We start from the raw sequence: 22,418 nt of genomic DNA, 5'->3' as shown, positions 1-22,418 counted from the left end.
AGCTGCTTTTCTTATCAAAAGGAGGTTCCCTGAATAATCTATCTCTTAGGGAGTCCTAGAATCATTTTCCATCAGGTCCTGTGATTCCAGGGCACTAAAGGATTGCTTTGTTATTTTCTTCCTCTAGAGCTTTTCATCACTCTAGAACACTTCTAAACAGAAAAAAAAAAAAAATGAGGCTGTTCACACTAAAGAAAAATTAATTTTATAGTTGTTTACTTTTAGGAAACACTGCTTGTGTTACCAGCTTTTGAACTCCTTGCTTGCAGGAAAATGATTTTTTATAGTTAATACATGCCATGAGTCATAATAATAAGGTTACCTATTAACTTGTCTAGAAGTTTTCAGCAACTTCCAAACTTCATCCTAAAGAGATGATTTCTATTTATCTTAAAGATAGTATCTCTTATTTATCCTTTTCTTCTTTTTTTAATATTTTATTTTTAAGTAATCTCTACACCTGATGTGGGGCTTGAACTTGAATCCCCAAGATCAGGAGTCTCATGCTCCACTGACTGAACCAGCCAGGTGCCCTGTATCTTTTTTTCAAATCAGTCTATACAAGAATCTCTGGAATACATCTTTCAATAGCAGTATAGATATCTTGTTCATTTCTGGGCATGGTTCCACAAAGTAGGAGTATATGTGGTGGCTAATATTCACCTATCCCTCTTCGATAGACTTAAAAAAATATATAGTATATCACAGGGACACCTCGGTGGCTCAGTCAGTTAAGCATCTGGCTCTTGATTTCAGCTCAGGTCATGATCTCCTGGTTTGTGGGATCCAGCTGGGGCTGTAAGCACCATATGCTGTAAGCACAGAGCCTACTGGGAATTCTCTCTCCTCCTCTCTGCCCCTCCCCCACGTGCATGCTCTCTCTCTCCCTTTCTTCCTCTCAAAATAAATAAATATTTTTTAAAAAACAGCATATCACAGTGAAATGGGTATTTCCTAATGCTCTGATTTATTCTGAACATTAGGAAAACTCCATAAGTCGATATTTAATATTAGCATATGTAGGAATATCAACCAAAGCAAACATTAAAAGCCACTAAAACTTGGTTTTTAAAATACTGCTTTAAGTATAATACATATACAGAGTGCATAAAACATCGTTGTAAGCGCTATGAATTATAATAAAGTGCATACTCATGTAACCACTACCCAGGTCAACAAACAGAACGCTGCCATCACATTGGAATACCTTGTGCTCCTCCCAATTATCATCCTCCTTCTCCTTTCCATTAGTAAACACTATCCTGTCTTCTGACACCACAGTTTAATTTTGCCTGTCTTTGAACATGATATAAATAGAATCATACGTGTTCTTTTATTTCTGGCCTCTTTTCCCCAACACTGTGATGATTATCCATGATGTTGTGTGAGCTGTAGTTTGTTTTTATTGTTGTTATTATTCATATATATAATATATTCATGTTATTATTAATAAATATATGAATATTTGTTTTTATATGAGTAACATAGATGTACAAATTTGTATCTCTTAAAAAATTTTATCGATTCTACTATTTAAAAAAAAATGTTTATTTATTTTGAGGGAGGGAGAGAGGGTGTGTGCATGAACTACAGAGAGGTAGAAGGGGAGGGAGAGAGAGAATCCCAAGCAGGTTCTGTGCTGTCAGCGCAGAGCCCAATGCAGGGCTCAATCTCACAAAACATGAGATCATGACATGAGCTAAAATCAGAAGTCTGATGCTTAACCAATTGAGCCACCTAGGCGCCCCCATTCTGCTACTGATAGATATTTGAGTTGTTTTCAGCTTATGGCTGTTATGAATAAAGCTTCTATGTAACATTCTTGGACAGGTTTTTTTGGTGTAAATGTATGTACCATTTGGTTAGGTATGTAAGAATGCAATTGTTGGGTCATAGAGTAGTTACATAATCATCTAAATGTAGAAAGTAATACTAAACACTATTCCAAAGTGGTTGCATAAATTTACACATCCTCCATACCTTTGACAACACTTGGAATTATCAATCTTAAAATTTGTGGTGGCCTCCCAAAAAATTTTTTCTGACAGAGAGAGAAAGCAAGAGCAAGCTAGGGAGAAGGGCAGAGGGAGAGGGAGAGGAAGAAACCCAAGAAGTCTGCACAGCCAGCACAGAACCCAATGTGGGACTTGATCCCACGACGCTGGGATAACGACCTGAGCTGAAATCAAGAGTCGGTAGCTCAATTGACTGAGCTACCAGGCACCCCTGGTCATCTCATGATTTTAATTTACATTTGGCTGAATAAGTAATGGTGTTGAGTACATTTTCACATGTCCATTGGCCATTTGGATATCCTCTTCTGTGCGGTGCTTAACATTAAAACTTGGTTTTCTTTATTTTTCTAAAACTTGATTTTAAGACTAAAATCAAAAAGTATACTAAATTCCAGAGTTAAGGCAGTAATTAAGTACAATTTTTTAAAGTTTATTTATTTATTTTAATAATAAATGAGCAAGAGAGCAAGAGTACGCATGAGTGGGGGAGGGGCAGAGAGGGAGAAAGGGAGAGAATCCCAAGCAAGCTCTATGCTATCTGAGCGGGGCCTGATGCGGAGCTCAGCCTCAGGAACCCTAAGATCATGACCTGAATGGAGATCAAGCGTTGGACGCTTAAACAACTGAACCACCCAGGCGCCCCAATAATATTTTAAAGTAGTGCCAATTATATATATATCTAATTTGGAAGGTTATAGGTATATAGAAATGTTTCTATTATTTGAGTTATTTGCGTTATTAATACTTCTAGAAAATGAAGAGTTGTTTGTCTATTTGTGTAATCATTTATTCACTCATGCATTCATTAAAAAAATTAGTAAACACCTACTCATGCCAGGCACTATATTCAACATTAGGTTCTATCAAAGATGGAAGTGATACATCTGAGCTCAAGCAGTGCGGTGCCAGAGGGCCCAAACAAGCTTACTGAGCAGGTATTTCAGACCACGTCATCCACCTCTGATGCACCAGCACCTCTAGCTCAATTCAGACCGATGTCATGGAGGCCCCGCAGACACTGACTGTCAAGGTGATACAGCAGGGGGCCAGGAGGAAGGAGTTTGGTATCTAGGTCATTCGCTCAAGGCTCCTTTAATACTGCCTTGCTCAATTTGACAGTAAGTGGATGAGTACCACTTACACATGGCAAACAGGACTCAGATTCTCAGGGTAGGTCACCCCATTAGAAGGAAAGAAAGCCCATGCTTCGTCCACTGATGAGTCAGCTTGATACAAGGGACTGCAGCTGCACTGCACTCCTATTCTCTCTGCCTAAACCTATTTCCTTCCCTTGCCCTCGAGGAACTCATTTTAAGAAGGCTCACTAGTAAACTTCTTGCATGCTGATTTCAGAGTCTCCCTGAGAGATCCAATCTACAACAGTATTCAGTGGAAAATCAAACTGCTCTAACAGAGTAAAGTCTAGTGTTATATATGTATATGTGTGATGATTAGGGTAAGTTTTATCTGTATTTTCAAAATATTTCTCCCTTCATTATTTAAGTAGATTTGAATAAAAGAGGTAATATCTTTCTAAAAGAAATTTGAAATGGAAGACATATGTAAAAATAAAAAAAGAAATATTCAGGGTGACTGTACCAGGCCTGAAACTGTTTTCCTTACAAAGGCCCGTTTGCAAGGTTGGCCCTTGGTTGGTGTCTGGGAACTTAGTGGTAAAAAGTTCCATACACGGATATAACTTTCCTTAAATGAAAAAGAACGGCTCATTGTACTTAAGCTGTACAAACAATATGGTTTATGTGAACATCTGTTTTCCTTCTGGAAGTCTGGAATTTGGTATGTGTTGAGCACAGGGCACATATGTGACCAGTGGGCGCCCCCCCCACCGCCGCCCCAGGCACTGTATCTGATGAGTTTCTCTGGAAGATAAAACTTCATGCATTGTTGCACATGGTATAAACCTACTGCTGGAGGAATTAAGTGTGTTCTATGTGACTCCACTGGAGGACTTTTAGAAACTTGTACCTAGTTGCCTCCAAACTTGATCCCATACACCTTTTTCCTTTGATGATTTTTCTTTGTATCCTTTGGCTGAAATCCATCCTAGCTGTGTGCACAAATACATGCTGAGTCCTGTGAGTTGTTCTAGCAAATCACTGAACAGGGGAGTGGTCTTGGGGCCCCCTAGCACAGAGGTATAATAGTTTCCAGAGGGAAGTTCTTTCCCAGAATTTAATGTTTTAACTCTATTATATTTCTACTGATAAAAATATACAGGATAATGATTTATAATTTAAAATATTAATGACCATGGGGTGCATGGATGGCTGAGTTGGCTAAGCGTTCAACTTTTGGTTTTGATTCAGGTCATGATGTCACAATTCATGGGTCTGAGCACCACACTGGTCTCTACAGCTGGCAGCAGGGAGCCTGCTTGGTATTCTCTCTCTCTCCCTCTCTCTCTGCTCCTTCTCCCATTTGTGCTGCTCTGTCTCTATCAGAATAAACTAAACTAAACTAAACTAAACTAAAATATGACTAATGAAGGAAGAATACACTTTTACCCATCTAACCAAATATTGGACAAAATGTATCCCTTGAATCTCTACGAAAAAAAAAATTGCTAAGTATATTGCATATACCTTGAGTGCCTGTATTTGAAAAGAATTCTGATTTATAGCTAATTTACATCTTGGTTTACTTTTTTATATCATTAACTTATATATAAGTATATTCTCCTAAATAGAATAAGGTAGAATTGCCTGACTAATTCTTCTGGATTTAGTAGAGAACAGGAAAAATCATGTGTAGACATAACTTCCTAAACGCATAAAACATTCCTCTGTTCTTTATTCATCCTCAATTGTCTTTGTTTACATAGGAAAACACAGTTTAAACTGCACTGTCATCTACACTAATTTCAGTATCCATCTTTGGTCAGTAAAAAAGTTAAGGCTGATAATTTAATTGTATTTATATTGCTGTTAATGGTGTCGATTTAGGCTCTTCTTGGGTATGGCATTGTTCTAGCTTAGGAAACAAGAACTTACCATGTTGGAGGACAAAACATATTCTTGGGATCTACAAAAATGTATATAAATAGTGAATAGAGAGCACAAACTTCTTTAAGTTCTTCTACCATCTGTTTGTTATTTTATATTGTTGCTATAAAATCTAGAAGTTCAACTTCCAAATATAATGGACACCTGTTTTGTCAGTACCATCCACAGGCAAATATAATTAATTAGAAAGGAAGGATACAGTTAGACTTACATTTTCACTGAATTCTCTTTCATTCTAGGCAGTTGATCCATCTGTTGCCTTTTAGAAACTTGGTATGAGTCAGAGACCTGAAATACAAACATTTGAGCATTTGTCCTCTTATTTCATGACTGATTTTGAGCTAAGAGAAATAGTCCATTCTCAATTAACTCTTTTATAACCAGGCCCTTAGGTGGCATGCATAAGAGAAGCTAAATTCTGGCCTTCTCCAGGATTATAAGGTTTCTAAATATTATGGAGACCCCTCTATCTCAACCCCACATTCCATGTGGTTTTTATAACAAATACAGAGGAAATTGTTTAAATCATATCATCTATGGGTATAAAGATCATTAAAAGTTTTTGTAATAGACACTGAATATAAATAATACATGCACTCTGTCATTAAGGAAGATATGACCATAGAAGCTGTATGTGTCCTGAAATGGAAAGACAAGATCATATTTTTATTTTTGTCTGTTTTGAGATACTTCCATGGCACAAGAGTGGAGACTTCTTTGTGCATGGTGGAACAATCAAGGCTGATGACCTTAGAGATAGATAGCAATTCAGGACATGAGTAAATGAGGTCATTCAGTAAGAACACACAGAGAAGAGAGCTGATCATATAAACTAGAGAAAGCAACTTTTAAGGGATAGGAGAATTACCAAAGGCCATTATTTAAACAATAGGAAAACCCAGGACAAAATACTGTCATTAAAGTCAAGAGATGAGGGATATTCAAAAAAGTGAGCGTGGTTAGCAATATGAAATGCCTCAGAGATGTCTACTACCAGGAGGATTGAAAAGGAGTCATTATGTTTGGGAATTAAATTAAAAAGTAAACTGTGGCACAGCCAGTGGTGGGAGTCAGAGGGAGTTGAAAGAGGTCGAGGAGTAAAAGCAAAACAGTGAGTATATCCACCTTTGCACAAAGTTTAACTGAGAAAAGGAAAGCTAAGTAGTAGGGGGTTTTTTGTTTGTTTGTTTGTTTTTAATTTTTTTTAACGTTTATTTATTTTTGAGACAGAGCATGAACGGGGGAGGGTCAGAGAGAGGGAGACACAGAATCTGAAACAGGCTCCAGGCTCTGAGCTGTCAGCACAGAGCCCGATGCGGGGCTCGAACTCACGGACCACGAGATCATGACCTGAGCCGAAGTCGGCCGCTTAACCGACTAAGCCACCCAGGTGCCCCTTTGTTTGTTTTTTAACATTTATTTATTTTTGAGAGAGAGAGAGAGAAAGAGAGAGAGAGAGACAGCAAGCTTGAGTGGGGGAGGAGCAGAGAGAGAGAGGGAGACACAGAATCCAAAGCAGGCTCTGGGCTCTGAGTTGTCAACACAGAGTCCAATGCGGGGCTCAAACTTACGAATCATGAGAACATGAGCTGAGCCAAAGTCGGAGGCTTCACTGCCTGAGCCACCCAGGTGCCCCTAGTAGTAGTTTTATTAAGGTAGGGTAAAATAAATGTTTGTTTTTGTTTTATTTTGGTAGAAGACAAGAGCATTTTTATGAAGATGTGAGACCATTTGCTAAGAGGGGCAATTTTGGGCATATTGGACCAGAAGACAGAATTCATTCATTTATTCACTCAGCAGATATTATTGAGTATCCACTATGGGCAACCTCAAATTTAGCACTAGGGCACAAAGATAAATCATGGTTCTTACAATCTATTGGAGAAAACAGCACAATAAATAGATTGTACAATCCGCTGCCTCGACAGAGGTTTGCACAGGTGCTTTGTAAGCATAAAGCAGATGCTAATTTGGGCTATAGGGGGCCTGGACGAGTAGCCAATCAAGAACTGGAAAGGACATTCCAGGCAGAAGGAGCAGCAAGGGCCTACAACTATAAGGCAACATGACAGATGTAGGGACCACATATATGGCTGGTCTGGCTGCAGTACAGGATGTGAGCAGGAACATGGATGGAAAGGCAGGCACTGTGTGTTGGAAAGGACCTTGTAGACCACTCTAACAAGCTTTGCTGAGATCCTCTGGACAATGCAGAGTCACTGAAGGTTTTAAATGGGGAACAACATCGTATCTGTATTTCGCAAGGATTTCTCAGGCAGCAGAGGAGGAAAAAAATGGCAAGATTTTAACAGCTATGCTATTGAGATTATATTTCAAGTCTAGATTTAAATCTGGGGAACTCTATTTTCAATTGAACAATAACAAAATAGAGTTGTTTGAAAAGACAACAGAACAGTTGGATAGGTTGGAACCCATGTCGGAGGGAATTGCTAGTGTAACTTTTGTTGTAATTTAATATTTTAGCGTAGGGGAAAAAACTATGGAAACACTTAAGGGTTGTTTTCAAATATTTGAGAAGCTGTTACACAGGAGAAGTATAGAATTATTCTATATTCTTCAGAGGATGCAACTAAAACCAATAGATTTTAAGGAAGGAGAATAAGGAGCATCACACGATGCTTTAACAATTCTAATAATTACAATTGCTTGACAATGAAACAGAATGGACGCAGGTTCCATATCTTGAAACCAAAGTATTATATTCAACAATGTCTCAGATCCACTGCTAAAATTCTATGTTTATGGGAATAGAACTTAAGTTTATTATGTGTTACAAGCAGATCTAGTCAGTCTTTCCACCTGGTTTTTAAGTAGTGAATGTACTTATATATTCTTAAAAATCAACTATACACATAGTGTGTAAATTGGAAAAATCGTGAGATATGGAAACTCCGTTTCATTCAAAACAGTGAAGACAGCAGAAGTATACACAACAGACTCAGCCAATAGCTCTAGTTATCCACCTAAGAATAATTATTTATGTATTCAGCATGGAAAAAACTGCAGATCATCCACTGACCTTTCCAGTCACTGGAGTATCCACATGGTCAGAACCATCTTTGACTATAAAGATTAACAATTCACTCTAGAGTGAAAATCCTTATTAACATTTATACTGGAGAACAGGATTAACAGCTTCCTGGGAAGCTGTTAAAATAGGCTTTGATTGTATGTTCAGTGATCCTGCATAATCAGAGTAGAACCTATTCCACCTAAATGAATTTTTCAGATAAACAAAGGTAAAAGGAGGAAGCTGAGGCAGGAAGAAAATCTAATGCCCCTGTCACAGAGAGGGAGGCTCGGGAGATCAGGAAAGAAAAACAGGAAAATAATACTCACCACTTATTAGAATTCAGAATGTATTATGGGCCAGGCATTTTACTCAGCACTTTACATATATTACATCTCTAAACACTCACAAATCCCCTGCAAGACACTACTATTATTTCCCCTTCTAGCAAGAAGGAAAGAAATTACGGCCCCAAAGCTCAAATGACAATCAAGTACAAAGCTGGGTCTTAAATCCAAATTTACAATGACTCCAAAATCTGTGGTTCTTTCATCAAATCACAATCTCATAAAGCAGGTAGCGTTTACGCTACAACTTCAGGGAAGCGGAGTTGACATGTATGAAAAGCAGCATATTCTAGGGGGACTCATGGTCTGATGAAAGGCAGGAGTAAGCAGTGCTGCCAACTAAGTATCCAGTACCATCAAGTATAAACTGACTGTTTTATGGGTAGGAGGCTACAAGGAGTGATCCTATTTTGTCTCAATTTCCTAATTTAATCTTAGTACTAGAAATCTAAGCCTCCGTTTACCCACTACTGCCCTGACTTTCATTCCCAGATTGTTCTATACATCCCCTTCTCAGCTCCAATCCCTAGTCTTTTTTAAAAAAAGTTTTTTTACATTTATTTATTTCTGAGAGACAGAGCGTGAGTGGGGGAGGGGCAGAGAGAGAGGGAGACACAGAATCTGAAGCAGGCTCCAGGCTCTGAGCTGTCAGCACCGAGCCCTATGCGGGGCTCGAACTCACAAACCGCAAGATCATGACCTGAGCCGAAGTTAGACGCTTAACCGACTGAGCTACCCAGGTGCCACTCCAATCCCCAGTCTTAATTCCATCCTCTCAATCCTTTCATTGATCCTCTGCAAACACCAGATTAGTGACTAGCAGACTATCTTTATGGCAAACCTAGACCTCAAGGTCCTCTACTTCCTTACCTCACCTAGTTATCTCCTGAAGACTCCAATCCTCTTTTTGGCTCTTTGTCCCTTGACTATCACTGTTGAAACTCTGCAGAGCTATATTCTAGACTCTCTTTTCTTTTCACCCTGTGTGTATTCTCCCTGATACATTTCATTCATTCACTTGGCTTCATTTACTATCTATATGCCAATAATTTCCATGTTTATATCTCCAATTTTTATCTTTTCTTCCCTGAGATTCATATGTCCAACTGCTCTTTGGATGCTTCCATTTAGATAATGCACATTGAAAACTAAACTCATATCGTGATCTTAAAACATCCATCAGAATAAAGTTGCTAAGGTTTAAATATTTAAATGTTAAATAGGTAACCAACTACTAAAAAAAAGATGTGATAAATGTTATGAAACATTGAGATGAAAACAGTCTTTTAAACTATGACATGTGAAGCCATAAATAAAAGATAGCTCTGACAACATCAAAACAAAAACTCTGTAATACTAACATCATAAATAAAACTGAAAGGCAAATGAAAAACTATGGAAAATATATGCAACATCATTTTTAATTTACTGATCACTTTCCTGTCCTGTCATTTGTAGTTGCATACTTTCCAATTCTGTACTAAGTTGCTAGCCCTTTCTAGTGATAGCAGTGCTATATCTATCTTAGATCTCACTGTGCATAATTATGACATAAAATACCATGAATTTCATTACAGCACAGGGATAACTGCTTATTTGGTTGAGTTTTAGAAATTACAGGTCATACTTAAAAGATAACGAAAGAAGCAAATATGAAAAAATTCCCTTAATTTGGGAAACTTTTATCTCCTTTTATACCTTTTTATAAAAGCTATAAATTTGCTTTTTCACTTTATATATTTAGAAACTTGGTACATTTTCTCCTATAATCCCAACATGTTTAACAAATCAAACCAATCAAAAACCTAGAAAAGTGAAAAATGTAATTTATAGTGAGAGGAAACTCTTAAAATTTGGAAGAAAACAAAAGTTACCTGAGACATTTCAGCTAGGTAGGTATGGCACTCATTGTTGGTCTTGTGGTAAGCCTACAAGAAACATACAAAAATAAAGAACCCAACATCAGAGAAGATTTGCAATACTAGCAAGACTATTACTAAGTCAAGTTTATGTCTCTATGTTTTTTTAAAATAGTGTAGGAAATAGTTTTGTAAGTATTTTGTGATAATAATATAGTAGGTTTGTAGATAGCATACTAAAAATCATGGCAGTTACAAAGAAATTTCTAGTATAGAATAAAAACAAACCTTTGATTCTTGTTCCAGTCTCAGTGCATAGTCTTTCACTTGATTTTTAAGCCTCCTTTTCTCTTTTTCTAGCTGTTTAAGTAATATATTTAAGGATTCCTGAAAGTATAAATAGTAAATCTTTACATTTACTCATGTTCTAAATAATAATACATTTCAGTGACAAATGCCTTCTACCCCATAACGTTCTGTGATTTCAAATTCTATAGTATATACCTTTTAAGTAATAGTAACAACTACAATATTTTTGAATCCTAACAATATGCCAAGTCAGTACTTGTGCTAAGTGCTTTCCACAGATTATTTCAGTTACCTTACAACAGCCATAGAGACGGCTAATATATTTATTTCCATTTTACTGTTAAGAAAATCACATCTGATAGATGTTAAATAACTGGTCCAAAGACACGCAGCTAATAAGTGGTGAAGCTGTTATTAGAACCCAGGTAGTCTGGGGTGCCTGGCTGGCTCAGTCAGTGGAGCATGTGACTCTTGATCTTGAGCCCCCCGTTGGGTGTAGAGATTACTTAAAAATAAAATTTTTAGGGGCACCTGGGTGGCTCAGTCGGCTAAGCATCCAACTTGGGCGCAGGTCATGATCTCACAGTCTGTGAGTTCGAGCCCCGCGTCGGGCTCTGTGCTGACAGCTCAGAGCCTGCGGCCTGTTTCAGATTCTGTGTCTCCCTCTCTCTCTGCCCCCTCCCCTGCTCATGCTGTCTCTCTGTCTCTCTCTCTCAAAAATAAATAAACATTAAATAAATAAATAAATAAATAAATAAATAAATAAAAAATCTTTGGGGGAAAAAAAAAGAACCCAGGTAATCTGACTCCAAAAGCCACACATGCTAAACAATTATTATGTATATATCCATATGATTGATACCAGCATAGCAATAGTAGAGAGGAAGAACAGACAATGTAGTTGATGGCCAGAAGAACTGAGAGAATACTGCAGAGTAGGACAGTTCTGGAAGCTAAGACTTCAATCCAGATACAGTTCATCACAAATAGCTGGAGCTGAGTAGAGGTTTAGCCAAGTGCCAGAGCAATAATGCATTATACCAAGTTGAATTAAAAGTTTAATCCCTAAACTAATAACTAATCATTTGCAGTAAACCCAATTATTTCTCGTATTCTTACACATTAATGTTTTTAAAAAAATCTCCAAATCGAATTCTATATAACCCTTGTTGGTCATGATCTAGGTCACTGAATTTATTAAAACATTTAAAGAAAAAAAAAAAAAAACAGAAGCAGCTGATTTAAAGCTCCACAAGGTGAAACTGAGATATTTTAGAGCTCATATCTTCCTGCTGAAAAATAGTTAATTCTGTAAAAACTTTACTAATTCTCTCCTAGATACTTGTTATAATTATTAGGATTTTAAAAATTGTATCAATAGGATAATTAGGTCAGCTGAGACCAGGAAAGTTCTTGTCTCTAAAAATAACACCACTGATAAAACAAATCCCTTGGTTGTGACAATTCTCCACTATGCATATTTGATTACCATTAAAACATAACTGGGTGATATTTCTCAGGCACGCATTATTTGTCTTTGAAAATTATACACTGGCATCATAAACGGCTTTCAGTCCACCTTCCCCAAATACAAACTTGCTCCAGAAGAAGCTCCATGAAAGTCCCACAAATTTAAGAGGCTAAACTGATTTATCTTAAGGAAACTATACCCTAATGAAATAAGCCACTGCTCAAGTATGAAGAGTTTTTAAACCAATAATCAGAGACTGATGGAAGTAGTGCAAAATACTGCTGCACAGACCTTTGCTCCAAGGATTCCAAGCTTAGCCCACCATAGCAATATGGTTCAGTTAACATCATTTGTTAAATACACTTTTATAAAGGTAAAAGATAATCTAACTCTTTTTAATATTGTTTCAATGGGAAAATGCACTCTAAGTTCTTTTTATTTTATTTTATTTTATTTATTTATTTTGAGAGAGAGAGAGAGTGTGTCAGTCAGCAGCGGAGTGGCAGAAAGAGAGGGAGAGAGAGAATCCCAAGCAGGTTCCACACTGTCATCACAGAACCCGATGTGGGGGCCTGAACTCACAAACCATGAGATCATGACCTGAGTGAAAAGCATGAGTCAGACTCTCACCTGACTGAGCCACCCAGGTGCCTCACACTCTAAGTTCTAAAAGAAGTTATCTTATTGATAAACTACTGGGATACAAATTATTTTTATATTAATGTTGACCTGAATGAGACATGACCTAGAACTCTAGAAGCTTATACAAGAAATGTACATATGCAACAGGTAAAATTCAAGGCAATATATGATGAAATGCCAAAATGTGAAGCACAGACAATAAATGTCTCACAAGTTTTTTTAAAGAGGCCAATCAACACGGACTAGAGAGAGCATTCAGGATCCCCCAAAAGAGAAGGATTTGGATGGGGAAAAAAAAGGGGAGCTATATATTGATCAAAGACTTGAGTCAAAATGATTATTTAGTGGTAACAACAGAGGTGAAGCAAAGTATTTGAGAAATAAATAAGAGGTAAGGTAAGATAATTAAGGAAAGCCCTGGTTATAGAAGACTTAGATTGCCAGGCTCAGGAAGCTAAACACAGGGGGCTATTGGAAGGTATTAAACAAGTGGCAAAATGAAAGCAGGGGGGTAGGAATACTAACCAAGTGGCAGTTTCTATGACAGAAGGAGTTTCTATGTTATTTATTGATGTGGATTTGCAGTTCTAAGCTTTGAAGCTTAAATATTTTTAATACACTTTCTTTGTGTTAGACTATATCGCACTACTACTCCTATCCTGACTAAATTCTTTGTCTTGTTACCTAATATTACAATTCATTCATTTATTCAAAAAATATTCATCAAGCACCTCCTATGTTCCAGACGTTGTGCTAAGAATACCACAGTGAGATTTACAAACCCAGATCCTGACCTCATGAAGCTGAGTCTTATATGGTTTACCTTGGTGAATGTTACATGTAAGCATAAGAAGAAACTGTATTCTGTCATTGGATGGAATATTCTATAAATGTCAATCGATTGAGTTGATTGCTGTTCAGGTCAACTATGTCTCTATTGACTTTTCTCCCTTTTTGATCTATCAATTACTGACAGGGTGGGTGTTACTTTAATAGTGAGTGGATATGCCTATTTTTCCTCCATTAATTCATCAAAATCACCATGTAAGTGTTCCTACCAGTTTCCAGCAGCCTCTGTTCCAAGGAAGCAGATGTCATTAGTAACTATCTGGATTTGTCTGTTTATACAGATTTCAGGATGGGAGTTTGCCCTGCAAACTCAGTTTACTAATGAGTCAAGAACAGTGATTGGGTGTGTTGAACAGTGTGAACAATGATTCACCTTTTTTTTGTTGTAACGACAGCACTATGCATATTGGAGCTGAAGCCAGAAGTCGCAAACTGTTCTCGATCCTCTTTTCTAATTGGAACAAAAAGAATGGATTCTCGAAATCGGTGGCTGCACACCCTACACTGAAGGCTGACTAGTGTGCTCCAGCAGGGATACCACATCTGGCAAAGCAGCTGCAGTTGGGGCTACCAATTGGTTAAGCCTGCAGTGGCCTATAGTCTTTCTCTAAAATTCATCCAGTTTTTGCAGGGGCCAGACTAGCAACTTAAATAGAGCAATGATAGGCACTAGGACCCTTCCATCTTTTAGGTTTTTAATTGTGGCACTAATCACTGCTCTTTTCCCCGGGATAAGAAATTGTGTTTGCTTTACAATTTTGACCTTGGGTGGGAGAGGGACAGTTTCTAAAGTTTCCATGTGTTTTTTCCCATTGTGATAGCTTTTACTCCAGAGATGAAGGCCCAGTAAGGGGGTTAACTTCAATTGTCAAGTATACCTGTTCCAATTATACACTCTGGGACTGGGAAAATGATCACCATGGGAGCAGGGGAGTTTATGAACACATGGGGCCCAGTGTGATTTGGACTGTAGGCATTTGGGGAATCAATGTCAACTTGGACTTCAAAATGTCTGGTCGTTTCCTTTCTCACAGTGTACCGTCACCCACACAGGTGGTCAGAGGCCCTTTTGGGCGAAAACTGGAGATACTGTCAAGATATATACTTGGACCAACATAGGGTCCTTTCTGCTAGGAATCTACCCACCTCTTTGGTCAATGATTTCTGAAACTGAAAATTGGTTCAGATCTGGCAAATGAGCAAAGAATTGTGCTTTCTACTGGGTTAACTGTCCTCAGCCTCTTGCTCCTCCATTCTTTTGCTTAATTTTTAAATGTTTATTTATTTTAAGAGACAGAGAGAGGGAGTGGGGATGGAAAGGGAGGGGCAGAGAGAGAGGGAAAGAGAGAGAATCCCAAGCAGGCTCCGTCCTATCAGCACGGAGCCCAATGCGGAGCTCGAACCCATGAACCATGAGATCATGACCTGAGCTGAAATCAAAAGACAGACACTCAACTGACTGAGCCACCCAGGTGCCCCTCTTTTTTTTATAGATGTTTAACAGCACCCTCATTAATTGGCCCAGCTGCCAGAAGAGGAGGTGAGAGCAACTCCTGAGGGGAGAACCTGTTGCCTTGTTGGAGAGAGGACTATATAGCATCTTCTAAGACAGTGAGGTTTCTAGCCCTTACTAGAGGTAGAGGTGGGTCACCTCTGCCTGCCCAGAGGGTGCAGCTGTAGTTGTTAAGTCAACATCCTCAGGGGCATCCATCCAGATGTCCTATCATACTTTTCAGGACCCCTGATTATTCCTATCAGGACCCTGCCCTTTGCATAACACATGTGCATGGACTGACTATCTGAATACCTCTGGAGCTCTGCAACTCACAATCAGGTCTTCAGCCCTACTGTTTTACTGTGTCTGCCCTTCTACTACTGGTATAGAAGGCCTCTTTAGAGACTACCACCAAGACTCTCTGCTTTTCACTCCTAGATATTAGTGCTTATCAACTATTCTCAGTCTCATTTATCCTTACACAGGGTGTCAATACAAGTTAAAAATAACCCCCTATTGTCCAAATATGAAATCTTTCACAATATTCCCCTCTGCCATAAAATTTCCCAAGGTCACCATTAGTGAAGTCTTTAGCAGTTGAACTGCCACTCTGAGCCATCTATTGGTGCCACATCTACCAGCCAGGACAGCATCTTCTGCCTGCCACATGGTAAGAGAGCCAGGCCCATGTCCCCACCTCACCTCCTATTTTCTTGCATCACTCCTAGAACCTCTAGCTGTAGACTTGGTCTTCAGACACCAAGATGGGATTAAATGTGAAATGATTCTGTTATCAGAAATATCTGCCTGAGAGGAAATAGGGAAGGAGCAGGAGAAGGCTGGGAAAGCAATGCAAAAAACTGATTACAATGCAAGTCTGAGCCCTAGTGAAGGAAAAAGGAAAAGAAGGTTAGGTGGAAGTGGAAACATCCTAGGTTGGCATGCAGCCTAAGCAAAACCATCAAGGAATCCTTAAGCCAAGTCACTGACAATGGAGTCCCATTTCCCAGGAATAGGTTTGCTTTAGTATCCCCACTGCACTGATTATGGGCATGGAGCAGCCCATAGGAGGTATGATCTTGATGCAAAAGTACTGATGGATTTTGAAGCCTAATACCTGGGGTCCTCAGTCAATTAACCCCCCTGTCATGGAAAGTCCGTAAGGTACATTCTCTGGGTAACCACATTAAAAGTCTTTTCTTAAGGACATTTTAGTTTTTCAACTGAAGAATTGTCCAGTCTCCTACCTTATGAGGTTTAATCTTAGCCACTGGTTTTCTGGGGGACAAGAGCTAAGAGTTCCATTATTCAGACCATGTATTTTTAATTTCCTCATTCTTAGACCTCTATTTCACTCTCATCTTCCTCTGTGCCTGAAGGCCCCAAATCTAGAGGTTCTGCAGCTTAATTTCTCCAGAAAATAGACTCCTGACTGAAGGAGAGCATCCTGACTGTGCGGGGTGACAAAGGGGTCCCAGTGGCCAACTGCTTTATGTCTATATGTCCTGTCAAGTCAGTGACTACTCTTCCAGCTGAGGATCTTCCAAAATTTGTTTAAATTTCTCACCTGCTGAGATCTCCTTCTCTATTCTTCTTATCCATTCACTTCAATTATAAACTATCATTTCTCTGCTAATAAATATCACATCCAAATCTAAGAGTCCTATGTGTCTATTCTTAACACTTGCTTGACATTTCAAGTTCAATTTTACCAAAACCAACTTTACACAACTTTACACAACTTATATCCCAATAAAAACGCTTTAATGGTACCAAGAATAGTTTTCCAATTTCACATGATATATTTAGATTTGGTTAAGTGGGAGTAGTCTAGAAATTTTGCACATGGGAAGAAGACTATGGGCTTGTGAGAAAGGGCCATGTAAGAGTGAATATGCCAAACAATGAACTGTAGTAGTCATTAAATTTTTTTTCCTAACAGAGCTTAGGTCTGAGAGCCTACTACATATACTATCTCCCTTCTTAATTTTACAACCAAAATAATCTTGATTACAATGGGAGCCATTCCAATTAAGCACATTTTTTAAAACAACTATACTAGTATTACTTCAATAATAGCTCTTCAATAATTTTATACTCAAACACTATGAATTCTAAAATAGATTTTATTTGAGATGCTAGCCACAAAGTGTCTTGTTTTCCTGGTTCACCTTAGGACTGTTCCCACAAGCAGAATTCCTGGGACCCATCACATTCTCCTTCCCTGACCCTGTTTCCTACAGTTGAGTTTTAGATGCTCTATACTTTGAAATTACGCCATAACTCAGGAAAGTAGGATGGTTCATTGGGGCAATCTCATGGGAATAAGACAAGCACAAAAATAAACTGTCTCAATTAATGGAATATATTATATCAACAGACTAAAAACAATCATGTAATCATCTCAACAGTTGCAGAAAAAGCATTTGACAAATCCAACACCTACTTATACTAAAAACTCTCAGTGAACTAGGAATACAGGGGAACTTCCTCAATTTCACAAAGAATATCTTTAAAAAAAAAAACAAAACTATAGTAACATACTTAATAGTAAGAATCTTGAAGCTTTCCCACTAAGATCAGATGGTATAAAGGATGTGCCTTCTCGTCACCTGTTGCAACATCACACTGAAAGTCCTTGCTAATACAATAAGGCAAGAAAGGGAAATAAAAATCTGTACTGATTGGGAAGGAAGATAAAAATACTATCTTCATTTGCAGATAACATGATAATTTATGTATAATATCCAAAATAATCAACAATAATAACAAATGAAACTCTGGAACTAAAAGTGATTATAGCAAGGTTGCAGGATACCAGGTTAATATAAAAAAATCAATTGTTTTCCTATATCCAGGCAATGAACAAGTAGAATTTGAAACTAAAAACACAATAGTATTTATGTTAGCACCCCCCACAAACGAAATACTTAAGCATAAATTTAACAAAATATAATGTGTAAGATCTGGATAAGGAAAACTACAAGACTATGATGAACAAAATCAAAGAACTTAATAAATGAAAACATGTTCATGGCTGGGAAGACTCAATATTGTCAGATGTCCATTCTTCCCAACTCAATCTACAGATTTAGTGCAATCCCAATAAAAACTCCAGCATATTATTTTATGGATATTGATGAACTGATTCTAAAGTTTATAGGAGTGGGGCGCCTGGGTGGCTCAGTCGGTTGAGCGTCCGACTTCAGCTCAGGTCACGATCTCACAGACCGTGAGTTCGAGCCCCGCATCAGGCTCTGGGCTGATGGCTCAGAGCCTGGAGCCTGCTTCCAGTTCTGTGTCTCCCTCTCTCTCTGCCCCTCCCCCGTTCATGCTCTGTCTCTCTCTGTCTCAAAAATAAACGTTAAAAAAAAAATTAAAAAAAAAAAAAAAAAAAAAAAGTTTATAGGAGAAGCAAAAGCCCAAATGGCCAATTCAGCATTGAAAAAAGAAGAACAAAACTGGAGGACTGATGTTTACCAACTTCAAGACTTACCAAAAAGAAATCAAGACTGGTATTAGCAAAACGACAGAACAAATAAAAAGCCTGGTCTACAGCCTTAGCACCCTGAAAGCGCCCAATCTCATCTGATCTCAGAAGCTAAGCAGGGTCAGGCCTGGGTAGTACTTGGATGGGAGAAAGCCTAGAAATAGACCACCCAGGACAAATAGATCCTATTTCAATTGACTTTTGACAAAGGAACAAAGGCAATACCATGGAGCAAAGATAGTCTTTTCAACAAATGGTGTCAGAACAACTAGACATCCACATGCAAAATAAAAAAGAATATAGACATCTTACATGCTTCACAAAAGTTAACCCAAAGTGGATCACAGACCTAAATGTAAAATGCAAAACTATAAAACTCCTAGAAGATGACATAGGAGAAAACCTAGATGACCTAGAGAAAAGGTATGGTGATACCTTTTGAGAAACAACACTAAAGACACTATTCATGAAAGAAATAATAAATAAGCTGGTCTTCATTAAAATTGAAAACTTGTGCTCTGTGAAAGACAATGCCAAGAGAATTCTAAGACAAGTCACAGACTGCAAAAGACACATCTGTTAATGAACTGTTATCTAAAATACACAAGGAACTCTTAAAACTCAACAACAAACGACCTGATTTAAAACTGGGCAAACGGGGCACCTGAGCGGCTGAGTCGGTTAAGTGTCTGCCTCTTAGTTTCGGCTCAGGTCATGATCTCATGGTTTGTGGGTTCAAAGCCCCACACTGGGTTCCATGCTAACAGTGTGGAGCCTGCCTAGGATTCTTTCTCTCTCCTTCTCTATGTCCCTCCTCCACTCTCTCTCACTCTCTCTCAAAATAAATAAACGTTTTTTTTAAAAAAAAATGGGCAAAAGATCTTAAATACTTCATCAAAGAAGATACACAGATGAAAAATAAGCATATGAAAAAATGTTCCATGTCATACAGCATCAGGGAAATGCAAATTAAAACAACAAAATATCACTACTCATCAATTAGTATGGCTAAAATCAACAACACTGAAGACACCAAATGCTGATGAGGATGTGGAGAAACAGAAACTCTCATATATTGCTGGTGGGAATGCAAAACAGCACAGCCACTTTAGCAGATAGTCTGGCAGTTTCTTATAAAACTAAACATACTCTTAACATACGATCCAGTGATTGCACTTCTTGGTATTTACCCAAAGGAGTTGAAACTTATGTCCCTACAAAATCCTTCATATGGATGTTTACAGAAGCTTTATTCATAGCTGCCAAAACTTGGAAGCAACCAACATGCCCTTCAGTAGATGGATGGATATATGAACTGTGGTACATCCAGACAAGGAAATATTATTCAGCATTAAAACCAATGGGCTTTCAAGCCATGAAAAAACATGGAGGAATCTTAAATGCATATTACTAAGTAAAAGAAGCCAATGTGAGAAGACTAGATACTGTATCATTCCAACTATATGACATTCTGGAAAAGGCCAAACTATGAAGACAATAAAAAGATCAGGGGTTGCCAGTGATTGGGAGTTAAGAGTGGGGAGAAATAAGTGGAGCACAAAGGATTTTTAGGGCAGTGAATATAATCTGTATGATACTACAAGGATGGATATATGTTGTTATACATTTTCCAAACCCATAGAATGTACAAAACCAAGAGTAAACCCTAAGGTAAACTATGGACTTTGGGTGATTATGATGAGTCAATGTAGGATCATTCCAGTAGTAATGTTGATAATGGGGAGGCTATGCATGTGTAGAGTTAGGGAGTATGTGGAAAATCTCTGTGCCTTCCTCCCAATTTTGTTAAGAACCTAAAACTGATTTTTTTAAAAAAAGTACTAATTAGAAGTGCCTAGGTGGCATGACCAGTAGAATGTCTGACTCTTGATTTCAGCTCAGGTCATAATCCCAGGGTTGTGGGATTGAGCCCCGTGTTGGGCTCTGTGCTAAGCATGGAGCCTGATTAGAAGCCCCTCCCTCTCCCTCTGCCCCTCTGCTCCACTTGCTCTCTCTCTAAAATAAAAATAATAAATAAATAAATAAATAAATAAATAAATAAACAAATAAATTTAAAGTATTAATTAATTTAAAAAAATCGTTCTGGAGAGAAAACAAGGACACATTCTGGATTTTGTAAAAACTATTAGGCATTAAATACTCTGGACCATTAAAAGCAAGTTATTTGTAATTATTCATTTATAAAATTATTATACACATCAGAAATCCTTTAAAATTATAAAATTATATTCCAATAACTTTAAGGCTTATTCTAGATTTGGCTTCTTTATTTTGACTCCAAAATGAACTATTTTTAAAAATTATTTTATCAAAGGCATACTCTCTCATCCCAGCACTTATAATTTATTAGAAGACCTATAACTTAACGTTCTTGATCTTCCTAAGGAGCTCTTTTTATCTGATTATATAATGAATGGTCACATACTAGAAAACTACAGCCTGCAAAGACATACTAAAGCTATAGCCAAATTGAAGACTCCACTGGAAATTAACCAAAAATAAATCACATATACAAAAATTAATTCTTCTCTTATCATGGAAGAGCTGTTTTGTTTCTGATACTAATGAGTTCTTAATCTTTCACCTATTTCCTCAGAAATGAGAAAAGGTCACTTTCTAATAGTACATTGAAACAACAGGGTAAAAATAAGAAACTTCAGCATACTTTTACATACCTGAAATCAAATATACTTACTTGTTTTTTTTTAAGTCCCTTTCTTCTATCTCAAGTCAAAAGGAAGTTCTATTAGCCACCTATTTTTTAAGCAATGGTAGTTGCTATACTATACTAAGGAACACATAAAAACTACAAAAAAAATAACTCTATTGAATGCTTACAAGAGAAAAATATGAGAATACAATTAAATCACAGCTCCTAGATATGTAGTACTTTTCAAAGAAGGCAATTGCAGCAGTGAGTGGATGCAGCCTTCTGTGTGCTTAAGTACCAAGTGCCCCCTTGTGGACAACATTGTTATTAGATTATATATAAAATTTGTGTAACTTGTTTTGTGATTTGAGGCTACACCTGTCTCCAAATTGACACATGATCTTTGGGGAGAGCACAAACTTGGTGATATCTGGGACAGAATACATCAGGAAGCAGTCTAAGATGGATTCTACAGATCTACCACCAGCCAGATGCCTAGTGGGAACTCCACCTCTTGCTTTGTTTATATCACATTCTTGAGAATCCAAGATCCCTTCAGTAATCCTTTCACTATATGGCTGATATATCACTTTAAATACAAATATATTTAGAGATTTCAGTAGTGCTTTTGCTTCATTACTATCAATTCCCAGTTATTAGGCTCTAAAATATGTATTTATGGCTTTAAAAACAGAATTTCTAACAATGTTCTGAATGTGGAAATGACCAGAATGAGCCCAGTAGGAGCATGACTGGATGCTTCAGTGAGGTAATAGCTCTCAGGAAGGTCCAAACTGGGCTGTATGTTTGTCCAGGACCCCATGAAGCAGTGTAACTAAAAGAAGAATCTGAAACACAATAAAGGGAATCACGTTCAGGAAAACGGTATGGGGCATCAGGATGAACAAAAGAGTAGCACGATGATTAAGGACATTGGAAGTCGGCATGTGGAACATAAACAGACCAAAATAGAGAATGATATGAAGGGAGAGTCTTGTTTCTTTGAAGGATCAAGTACATGATGAAGAGACTAGTCCAGCTGTTTGAAGGAATTTGTAAGACTTAAAACCATCTCTTCCTTCAAGCCTCTCCTGTTAATAAGCAGGACTAGGAGAGGGGTTTTGTGGTTTGTCCTAAGGAAAGCTGAAACATACTTCAGAAGGGAAACTAGATAAATATCCAAAAATTAACATTTCAAGAAGTCAACTGACCAAAG

General features: G+C 37.8%; 1 protein-coding gene across 3 annotated transcripts in view; it reads right to left on the bottom strand.

Moving 5' to 3' along the window:
- Positions 1-22,418, bottom strand: part of CCDC169 (coiled-coil domain containing 169) — a 46,821-nt gene that overhangs the window by 5,676 nt on the left and 18,727 nt on the right. For all 3 annotated transcript variants that reach the window (XM_019447766.1, XM_019447767.1, XM_019447768.2), the window contains 3 exons: positions 10,564-10,662; positions 10,291-10,344; positions 5,250-5,326 (listed from right to left, as the gene is read on the bottom strand). In XM_019447766.1, coding sequence (XP_019303311.1) covers positions 5,250-5,326; positions 10,291-10,344; positions 10,564-10,662 — 230 coding nt within the window. The remainder of the gene's footprint in view (positions 1-5,249; positions 5,327-10,290; positions 10,345-10,563; positions 10,663-22,418) is intronic.

Source organism: Panthera pardus, unplaced genomic scaffold (assembly GCF_024362965.1).
Source record: "Panthera pardus isolate Hobbes unplaced genomic scaffold, ASM2436296v1 HiC_scaffold_1, whole genome shotgun sequence".
NCBI classification, from domain to species: domain Eukaryota; kingdom Metazoa; phylum Chordata; class Mammalia; order Carnivora; family Felidae; genus Panthera; species Panthera pardus.
Note: the sequence above shows the minus strand (reverse complement) of the source record. Positions and strands in the feature narration are given on the sequence as shown.